This window comes from Mytilus trossulus, chromosome 2, assembly GCF_036588685.1.
Source record: "Mytilus trossulus isolate FHL-02 chromosome 2, PNRI_Mtr1.1.1.hap1, whole genome shotgun sequence".
NCBI classification, from domain to species: Eukaryota; Metazoa; Mollusca; class Bivalvia; order Mytilida; family Mytilidae; genus Mytilus; species Mytilus trossulus.
The window spans coordinates 35,533,838-35,545,601 of NC_086374.1; the positions used below are offsets into that span (position 1 = coordinate 35,533,838).

The 11,764-nt window shown below is 31.1% G+C and overlaps 1 protein-coding gene across 1 annotated transcript; it reads left to right on the forward strand.

The window, feature by feature from the left end:
• Nucleotides 1–106: 106 nt before the first annotated feature.
• LOC134707090 (probable cytosolic iron-sulfur protein assembly protein CIAO1 homolog) lies at nt 107–10,053 on the forward strand. Its single transcript, XM_063566596.1, has 3 exons — nt 107–187; nt 6,961–7,355; nt 9,425–10,053. Exons 2-3 carry the CDS (start codon nt 6,962–6,964, stop codon nt 10,033–10,035), a joined length of 1,005 nt encoding a protein of 334 aa, XP_063422666.1. The 5' UTR covers nt 107–187; nt 6,961; the 3' UTR covers nt 10,036–10,053.
• Nucleotides 10,054–11,764: the final 1,711 nt, after the last annotated feature.

Sequence of the window (11,764 nt, forward strand, 5' to 3'; positions counted from 1 at the left end):
AAGTATAATTTTATCAAAACTATCAAATAGAAGGTGATTGATTAAGAAAATTTACTTAAATTTATTACAAATATGTAGTTTTTTTCATCTTTGCGTATTAATATATAAAACTACTTTCAAGATGTCAGCGCCCATGTAGATACACTTTTCATGTAAATAACATTGAAAAGGATAGAATTACTTGACTGTAAGAGTTTTAGACTAGTATTTCGCAACTACCCCTCAATAACATAATGAAAAATGTTTATCTGTTTAATTACATCAAATATATGTTATTGAAACTCTCTGTTTAGCTGAAGGGACACTTTTTTACGGTATCAGGTCCGTTCGCGCCCTATATACTTTAGCACCCTACACGTTCGCACCTCGCACGTTCGCACTCTATACGTTCGCACTCTATACGTTCGCACTCTATACGTTCGCGCCCAATTTTAATTCTAATTCCAGTTGAATAATTGGAAAATCATGATTGTTGTTTTTGATTGCTTTGATGTAAATACTGAATGTATTTAGAAAATGCCTGTATCCTAGCGTAGTCTAAGATCGTTCATCTTGTCAGTTCGTTAGGTATTTGTGTTTGAACTTAACACACAGGGAAACTCCGCATTGATGTCACTACGGTACTTCTGGCGTAGAAAAACAGTGCAAAATACGTTTTTTCTGCACTTTTGAATAAAAAAACATTTCTAAAGGTAAGTTTTCATTGATGTTATCAATTATTGCCAAAAAATGCCAATTTTCTAATGCCCGTTTCAATCCAAACTTCCGAATATTTAAAAACATTCTAGAACTTCACAAAATTCCATTTCCGGCCTCCATTGCTTTGTGTACATTCCATTCAGCGTCATCAATCTTGTGGCAGGCAATACAGGTCAAGCATTTCGTATTTTTAGGAATTTAAAAATGACATGCTCCTTACCTCTTTCTCGATTTTCCTGCGAAAAAAGCCCAACCAAAATGAAAGGAAAACTATATGAAAAAACGATGTCCATGCCATAATTTTGAACAGGCATATAGCATGTATAGAGTTGGTTAATAAGAAACAATTTACATTTATTTTTCATAGAATTTTCTTTTTATTCATTATAAAAAGATCGATATTCTGACCATCATGACTGTAGGTAAATATTCATACAAAATTCCCTTGATGTCAAAAGGAATGGCAAAAAAAGAGTTTTCCTGTTGAATAAAACCCAGAACTATTGCAAACTATATTGAAGCAATATCCCAGAAAGAAATAACGTAATTGCCGTAGACTGAAAAATCCCCTAATTGACAGTAGAGCAATTTGATTGGATATAACGAATTGACATCACATGATTTTGACGCCATTAAAATTTTAATGTAAACAAACAAGGTCAGAATGTTCCGTATGGGACATCATCGTACATTTAGTTACTGACAAACAATTACGAGTTATCAAGCTTGCCAATGCATGGTTATAAAAAATTAAAGCTAAGTCTACAGAAAAAAAATTAGCCTTAGTATAACGACTTATCATTACACCTGGATACCAAGTCAGGAATATGACAGTTGTTATCCATTCGTTTGATGTGTTTGGACTTTTGATTTTGCCTTTTGATTTTTGATTTTCCTTTTTGAATTTTCCTCGGAGTTCAGTATTTTTGTGTTTTTACTTTTTTTTTATAGCTTGGTATGAGTAAAAGATTGAATATTTTAAATGAAAAACACAAAAGATAATTGTTTTTAACAGCTTAATTGGCCCCTTTGATCTGTAAGTAAGTAAGTAAGTAAATTTTATTTAGAGTCGACATATATATACATTATAACAGAGAAAATATGAGCTCTGGTGAGCTCTTTAACAGACTAACAATGAAATAATAAAATATAGCAATATCAGAATCAGAATAATTTATTATAGTGTCACATACCAATATAACACACAATTAATACATATAATTACATAATATGCAATTATAAAATTAAATATTACAATTAAAATATTGGTACCCAGCCAAAGTACTGACTTATGAGACACTTTAAAAATATAACACATATCATAAAACAATTAAAACTATAATGTACTAAAATATTACTATACACCATTCCTTCTTCGATAAATCATTTGATATAAAGTTTTAGCTAAAAATGATTGAATAGCATCATTTGACATTTAAAAAAAAAATATGTCCTGTAAATCAAGATCGTTAAAAGAATCACAAATATCACCAGATTTTTTCATTAACATGATTAAAGGGATAATTCACGATTTTTCACTTTTCATCTTATTATGTTCATAATACCATAAAAAACATATTCACCAAGTTTTATTTTGATATGAAATCAAATAAAGGAGAAAATTGGGAATTATTAATTTTATTTCTTGAAACTTCCTGACTTATGTGACGTAGTTTAAGTCTTTGATGCATGCCAGGAGTGAAAATATCTCATTTAAGTCTTGTTCGTTAACCATCTAATAACGCGATTTAAAGCGCATCGACGACTTTTGGTGTAGCTATTAACCAACGAAAAATAAGTGATAGCCATGCAACTTTTAAAATTAGATCGTGTGGATATTTTAAAACGAATTTTAATAATAAAATTAATTCATACAATAGATGATATATGATTTTTTCTACAAATACTTTAAACAAAAATATGAAATTGACATGATCAATAGTGTAATAAATATACACGTTTGTATTCTAACCTTTTTGCTTCATTCCAGCAACATTTTCACTTGCTTGTACGGTGGAAATAATATGTGTATTGTTTTGTGACACCTAAAGAATGTTGAGTGCGTCGGTTAACTCAAGGTAATTAAAGGATTAGCATTATGTAATTCTTATCCTTTGATCCTCATTCAGTGAAATCTAGGCGTCACGGTTTACTGGCTTGAAGGTGTGAACAACATTTCGTATGAATTGAAAACGGGAGTCAGTCAAGGTTTTAGACACAGAAATCAAGGACTTATATAGACGTCCCTGCAGAAATGTAAAAAAAAAATTAAAATTAATTAACGGGAATAATAAGGTCGCACAATAACTGGATAGCTGTGGTATATTTTTATATTTTGCATAAGCATGATAAGATCACTTTTAAATGAATTATGACTTTTGATTAATTCAGTAACGATAAAATACTTAATTATTTTAATTGAAGTATAAATTCATAAATAAAAATAGCCTTCTAATCATGAGTGTATGAACTAAAAATTGTACTATCTTAGATTAGGATTGGCCTTAAATATTTCAAACAGATCATTAACAATTGCAATTATATAATTTAGTCCATCCATAGTTATCTTTAATTACCTATTTAGGAATTAATGTTTTCATCAATATATTTCAAATCTCACAACGCACGAATACTTCAGATATTTGATAAATTTTGTTTATACGTTGGCATACGTGGACTAGTCTACTAACAAAACTTTTGCCCCAATTTACACAAAATGCATGTTTCTTTCTGATGTACAATGTATACATGTATATATTTGAATTTTGCTATAGTTCCGTTACTTTTTATCCTGGCGTATATACGAATGGTCAACAAGTGCGTACATCATTTTAAATCAAAATTTCTGGTATGGTCCGATCTGTCCTTCACCATTGACAAAAAATATGTATATAGATTTTGATTTCATCAAATCTGTAGTTTATTTTTAGGTATTATCTATATTTTTATAAATAATTTTCTTTACATCAGAAATGTTATTCACAAACAAGCGTAATGACTAGTATATAATATCACTTTCGGACACGCAAGATAGAGATGCATATTATACACCTAATAGTTAAAAATGGAAAGTTATAAGTTATCGTCCATGTACACTGACCAATACCCTAAGAACTGAAACGATGCATGAATTTGCAAGCTCGTCAGGAAATCGCTTGAATACCTGGACGTGTCACACACCCTGCAATACCTTTGGGAGTAATACCTTTAGCCATGCAGGTGATCAGTGGAGCAAAGATCCTAATTTATTTGAATAAAGTTTATTACATAAAAGAATTATGAACTAATTAGATTTCCGAAAACAATTCAAGTTTGAAATTTTTACTTTAAAGTTTTTAACAAATTCCAATATTATCATTATTGTTAAAAATAACAGATCATGGTTATTAAAAAAAAAAAGATAAGAAAATTTTCCGTATCAACTTAGTTATAGTTAACTAGTCGGATAAAACAACCGTACGATTGACAAGATATCGACACGCAATTACGACTACATCGGGTTACTGTAGTTTTGGTTCCTAGACATATCTTGGGTGCAAATTTGGAGAAGGTAACAAAATGGCCGATACTCTAAATTTAAAATAGATGGTGATCTCTTATCTAGCAGAATAAAACTTTAATATTCATGAATTTGAGCCTTTTTATACAGAATGAACATAATATCAATTTTTGATTTTTTTACGAAGTTTCCCTTTAAATCATATCTTAAATCTGCATAAAAATCGCACCCTAATAAAAAATGTTTTTCATCCTCAACACAATTATCTGTACAATATATACAAGTACCCTCATTTTGAAGGAATTTTTGGCTTGGTGTATCTATAGCTACCCGTTTCAACTGCCAGTGGTAAACAGCCACTTCTAAAATTTGAGAAAACACGTCTATGCTGCCTTTACAAACTAATTTTACATAAGAACTAAATTCTAAAACATGTTTATACTCTCTATAAATAACGTAATTTATTACCATTACATTGATTTCTGTCATTAAACAATTTTCAACCCACTCATTTTTATCTTTTTCACATAGTTTTACTTTAGATTTGATCTCTTGCAGTTTATGTTTGATGGAAAAAGTATCATTAATAACATTTTCAATACCTTAAATTTGTGCTTTCTTTATACAGTTTTTATCCCAAGACCTAGAACAATCCTTACTCCACACATGAACCTTATATGTAAGTCTTGTATCGTAAGTTTTGCTCACCAAATATAAACCAAAACATGATAAAATTTATTCAACTCACAAAAAAAACTAAGTCAGAATCAAACTTCATTTTGAAACAAGTCAATGAAACAAAGTTATACACTAAACAAAACATGATTAAATTTTTATTCAACACAAAATAAAACGTTGACAGAATCCCACTTTAATTAGAAAGGAATATTATTATTTTTTAACAATACACTCTCAAAGACATGATTAAGATTTATTCAACATATAAAAAATGCTGTCTCGCTTTATTTTGAGACAATGAAATCAATTATATTTTTAAGAATACTACTTGCCAAAACTTGATAGCAAAGTTATTAAACACAAAACCAATTAAAATTGGGCGCGAACATGTAGGGTGCGAACAGACTTTGGGTGCTAACATGTGGGGTGCAAAAGTGAAAGGGAGCGAACATGAGTGGGTGCGAATGTGAATGGGCGCGAACGGACCGGGATTCTTTTTTTACTATAGCTTGTAATCCATGAGCATGTTTATCATCTTTATGTCATAAGTAGAGACTACCGTGGGAATTCCTCAAAAACAGTAGGAAAGACAATATAAAAAATTTAAAAAAATCAGGAAAATTTTCCCGAAATTTTCATTGTACATGAACAGATGAACTCAAAATCGTTCAAACTTTTTTTGTTGTGTTTTGAATTCTCGCATCTGCACAGAAATCAACAATGTACTTCCTTTTTCTAGTCACTTTTGTATTAAAAGCTTTGAGTAAAATATATATTTATCAGTCTAGTATAAAATAGGACATGTAGGAAGGAATGCAATATTACCAATTTCAATTTTAATAATTCCTTGATATGAATAAATGTTACCTGATGATACATTGATTACATTGCATATGTCGTCATAACTTAAATAACATCACATCTAAAATCCCTAACAACAGAACCAAAATCAGAAACGTTATGGTATTTCCGTTTCTTTTTTTTAACAAATATTTATCATGTTTAAGTTACAAAAAATTCATACAGACTGTGTCCCCATTTGCAGGTAATGCCTGCATCATTTTACTTGTACTTTTACACATTAGCAGTCTTTATGTAATGCCATGGTATCTACATGTATGTGTCATTGTCATTCCATTATTAAATTGTTCATTTGTAAAGACGTCTTTTTTTCACTTCATATATGCAACACATACTTCATAGAACAATCATAGATTTGGGGTGCATGCTGTGCAGTCGTTTTGTTGTCTAAAACTTGTGCACATTTTTATACAACGCACCATATAATGCTATCTTGTTGTCGTTGTCTGCTTGTCGCCTGATCATGAAGACGCATTAAGTTTCCGAACAATAACTTTAGTTTTAATGAATGGATCTCTATAATTTTTTATCAGAAGGTTTAATACCACTAAAGGAAGGTTGGGAATAATTGTTGGGTTATGGCCCAAATGGTTTAGGAATTAGGGGCCAAAAACAGCACTTTTCTATTACTCTGTATAAATTACTTATTTCTTGACCAATTTCAAAGGAGTTTTATTCTTAAACTCTTGAATCTAACAGTGAATTAAGTTTTTTGAATTTGATCCACGTTTTTCAATTGGTCCTCATAACGTCCAAAGGATCCAAAATTAAACTTGATTATGGGCCCAGTTTTCAGAGCTGTATCAAGCTTGAATGTTGTATCCATACTTGCCCCAACTGTACAGGGTTTGACCTCTGCGGTCATATAATGCTGCGCCCTGCGAAGCATGTGGTTAGGAATACCTTTATCGATCAAATCATGCCTGAATAATCTGGACAATATGACATGCATGAGAAAGGTTTAGAATAATTTTGACGGGAAGAGGCTCTGAGGGTAAACATGGAATATCAAAAATGTCAAATACCACAGCATAGAGGGGAATTTGAGGCATATTCGCTGGCAGTGGTGACAAACATGCAAATTGGCTATGTCATTATGTAAGAAATTGTTCATTTATAGTAAAAACAAATCATTCTTTGAATCTTTGCACCTTAAACTACATGTACAGTATGTTGAATATTATTTCGGTTCTAGTCATACATTCTTTTCCTGTTTATTACAGAATGGCTCAACTTAAAGAAGTGTGTAGTTTTGATGGTCACAGTGACAGAGCATGGTGTGTGGCATGGAATCCTTCTGGCACATTACTGGCATCTAGTGGTGGGGATAAAGTTATTAGGATCTGGGGCAAAGAGGGAGACAACTGGGTCTGCAAATCTATTTTATCTGAAGGACACCAGAGAACAATACGTGCAGTTGGATGGTCCCCTTGTGGGAGTTATTTGGCTAGTGCAAGTTTTGATGCTACAGTGTGTATATGGAGCAGAAAAGAAGGAGAATTTGAATGTATTGCAACATTAGAAGGTCATGAAAATGAAGTAAAGGCTGTATCCTGGTCATGTACTGGGAGCCTTCTGGCAACCTGCAGTAGAGATAAAAGTGTCTGGATTTGGGAAGGTATAATTATAGATTATCGTTGATTATCTCAACGAGATTGATTTTCTCGCTTGAGCTGGTACAGCGAAAGTGAGAAAAGCAATCGAGTTGAGATGACCAATGATAATCTGTTTATCGCTATTTTACCTGTGACGACGTTGTCAATTTCAATGTCAATTTCGTTAGCAACGCCACGTGGCTCCTTAGTTACTAGCAATAATTTTTCCATATCAAGCGAGAAGCATGATATGAAAATTATCACAAAAAAAGATCAAAGGAAAAATGCACAAAATAGCGATAAAACTAATTATATCAATTTATATGTACTTACATGTACATGTATTTCAAATAAAATATAAGATATAGTTTATACACACAAGAACTCCATGCTACTATTGCATATTAAAAAGGAATTGCAATTATAAATGTATTTATGCAGTGATGACTTATTTTATATATCTTTGTGTAATTAGGTTGTACAATTATTTTACAACATAAAAAAAGTTAAATTAATGCAATATAACATGTTTATAAGCAGTGTTAAAACACATCACACTGACATTGCATTAAATTATGTATTTTGATTCCATTTTTTTCTTCATTTTCAAAATAAATTACATGTTCATATAAAAAAAGAAGGACTCTCAACAAGAGACCAAAATGACACAGAAATTAACAACTACAGGTCACCGTACGACCTTTAACAATGAGACAAGCCCATACTGCATAGTCAGCTATTAAAGGCCCAAAAATGACAGTGTAAAATAATTGTACATAATTTAATTTTGGATGTAACATGTCTTCTGATCGGCTGACGTTACTTTGTTATGAGCCCATAGACATAATTAAGTCATGTGACTGTGAAGTCATCAAAAAATTTTCATGGTTTTTTACAGTTTAAAATGGAATTTCGAATTAAAGTATAAGAAATTACTGTAATTTTTTTTCTGTCTATTCGAAATAAGATAAAAAATGTGGTGCACACTGTTAAATAACACGCTACGCGCGTGATTCAGTGTGCACCACATTTTTTATGTTATTTTTTTCATAGACAGAAAAAATATTAGTCATTCCTTAAATGAAAATTTTGTACATGTCATGTATGTCAGTACAAGTACGTTTGGATAATTTTTTCATTTAAAAATTATTTTATTATTTTGCTTACTTTCCATTCACACATTATATTATTTTTTGTATTATATGACTATGTATATCATTTAAAAAAATAAAGAATGAAAATTATTTCTTCTAAAAATAATATTAAGTATTTCCATACTCAAATAATCACAAGACGTTAAACAAATCAAACATAATGGAGGATAAGTCATGTTATTAAACAAATGTAGATAATGAATATGGTGGAAAAATATATTAATCAAGTAATTGAATTTTTTTTAGTCCTTACTCCTGAATATTTATTGGGTTTTGTATATTTGACACATTAATATCAAATATATTGTTCTTATCTCTACATGCTGTATACATGTATATATGTGATATTTTCAAAGTCATTTGAGCTGTTTGTGTTTATTAAATTCATTTTAATGCTGATATAAACAATTTTAGAATTGATTTTCCTGAGATTAAATACTGTGGATTCACTTATTTTCGTGGGTATCAATTTTCGTGGATTGCTGAAAACTTGCATATTCGTGGACATTTGATTTCGTGGTTTTGACCATCTCTGTATGCAAAGCCTATTGAAAATATGTTATTCGTTGAACATTTGAATTCGTGGTTCACCGGTACCCACGAAATCCACGAAAATTGGTATCCAACGAATAATAATGAATCCACAGTAGATTTTGTGACATCTACTCACTAACATTTTTCTTAAGGGGAAATCACTGTTATTGAATAATATAGAAATCATGAATTTTTTATATAAAATAAGTGGCAAAGTCCAAAATATTCACAGATTACAGCGGTATTAAACAGTAAGAACTATATTGTCATACAAATAACTATAATGATATTGTTTTTATTGTTTTTTAGTAACAGAAGATTGCAGAGGTACATGTATTAAACAGTAAGAACTATATTGTCATTGTCATGCAAATTATTATATTAATGTTTTTATTGTGTTATAGTAACAGAAGATGAAGATTTTGAATGTGCAAGTGTGATAAGTTCCCATACGCAAGATGTAAAACATGTGACTTGGCACCCAAATAAGGAGGTACTAGCTTCATGTAGCTATGACAACACAGTCAAACTATTCAAAGAGGAGATTGATGATTGGTCATGTTACAGTACACTGGAGTCCCATGATTCCACAGTATGGAAAGTGTGTTTCGATAAAACTGGTTCAAGATTAGCATCATGTAGCGATGATAAAACATTAAAAATTTGGCAGGAATACCTTCCAGGAAATACAGAAGGAGTTGTTACCACTGGTAATAATCCCACTTGGAAATGTGTTAGTACATTAGCTGGAATACATGATAGAACAGTTTACGATGTTGATTGGAGTCATGTGACAGGTTACATAGCAACGGCTTGTGGAGATGACTGTATAAGAGTTTTCAAAGAGGAGGACTGTTCAGATAAAAATCAGCCCTCATTTAATATGATATGCTCAGTAACCAAAGCACATGAACAGGATGTTAACTCAGTATGTTGGCACCCTAAGATCCCTGGACTTCTAGCCTCTTGTAGCGATGATGGGAGTGTCAAATTATGGCAATATTTAGAAAATTAAATATTTTTTGTATTACAATTGCTGCATTTTTGTTTTTACCAATAAGCATGATAAGTTATTTAAAAATACCTAAATCTCCTGAATAATCTCTTTCATCATATTCTTTACAGTATTTGTATAGATCAGTTTTTCAACACTTTCTTCTGGTGTTATCAATTAAGTTTTCAGATACTGTAAGTGTAAAATATATTATAGTATTATCGTGACAGGGAAGAGTATTAACTGGTGTCCTCAAAACAAAGCAAAAAAACAAAAGTATTTTTATGCATTCACAGAAGCGGATTGGGCTTAAAGTTTTACCCTTGTCTGTCTGTCCGTCAGTATGTACATGCAGATGTAGGTCCCAAAATTTGTTTTTGCATTCACTAACTTTTGTTTGCCTCAAAGAAATGTTATGAATCTTATACACAATGCTTATAAGCACAAAACACAGATCAAGTTTGAATTAACAGTAGAGTCACTTCTACTGTTCTAGAGTTATGCCCCTTTGATACAAATGGAAAATTGCTGAATTTAACATTTCTGTTATGTAACTTTAATCTGGCTTAACCAAAGGATATAAAACATACAAAATGATCACAAATTGATTTTGAAGTTTGGTGGTGTCATTTTTACTGTTCTCAAGTTTTGCCCCTTAACAAATGGAAAAATTACTGAATTTTTAGTTTTGTTTCTTAACGTAAGTTTACCTCAACAAATTGTTATGAAACTTATACAACATGCTTATTACTACAAAACTGAAATCAAGAACATATTGGGTAACATCACTTTTCGTGTGTAGAATTCTGCGATTTTCATTGAATAAGGTATAAAAAATATTTTGGCATTTATTAATTTGGCAGATTAAAATCTTATATCGATACCTTTGCATGTGCACTTTTAAATTGGTTGAACTTATTTTTGCAATTTTGTTATATCCTCAAAAATTTACACCACGTGAAAATAACCCACTATAAAGTATGTAGATATAAGAAGTGGTGGTATGAGTGCCAATGAGAAACCTCTCCATCCATGTAACAATTTATACATTTGTAATAGTTAACCATTATATGTCAAGGTACAGCCTTCATCACCGAGCCTTGGCTCACCGAACAGCAAGCAATAAAAGGCCACAAAAATGGCTAGCTTAAAACCATTTAACTAGGAAAACCAACGGTCTAATCTATATTAAAATAATGAGAAACAAGAACCACATGAACAAACCACAACCACTGAACATCAGATTCCTGACTTAGGACAGGTGCAAACAAATGCAGTGGATTTAAACGTTTCACTAGGTACCAACCTTCATCCTTACCTGAAACAATAGTGTAACATCACAATATAGAAAGACACTATAAAATATCAATTGGTATGGCTTAACTCAATCAAAAGACATAAGTGCACATACATTGAACACAAAGGCATGTAACAGTAGGTTAACTTTATTTGGTTTATGGAGTAAATGTAGAATACATATGTACATATACATGTCTGTCTAGTAGGATTCATCTGACCTTGACAACATTTTCATGGTTCATTGGTCAATATCAAACACTGTTTTTGTTTTGTTTTTAAGATGTAACATGTCAATAATATTTGGTATATTGAATGATATTGTAAAGTGTACATATCCATCTGAGAGGGTTCATCTGACCTTGACCTAATTTACATAAAGGTTTTTTGGATCCTCCCTTTTCTCTAGGATGTTCAAGGGGTGTTATGTCAGACAATTTGGAGCCGTGATATG

What these genes read in the sequence shown, in the direction of transcription:
- LOC134707090 (XM_063566596.1), top strand. Translation starts at nt 6,962, where the DNA reads ATGGCTCAACTTAAAGAAGTGTGTAGTTTTGATGGTCACAGTGACAGA. An exon ending in AAGTGTCTGGATTTGGGAAG is followed by an intron (nt 7,356 to 9,424) that starts GTATAATTATAG and finishes ATTGTGTTATAG; the next exon opens with TAACAGAAGATGAAGATTTT.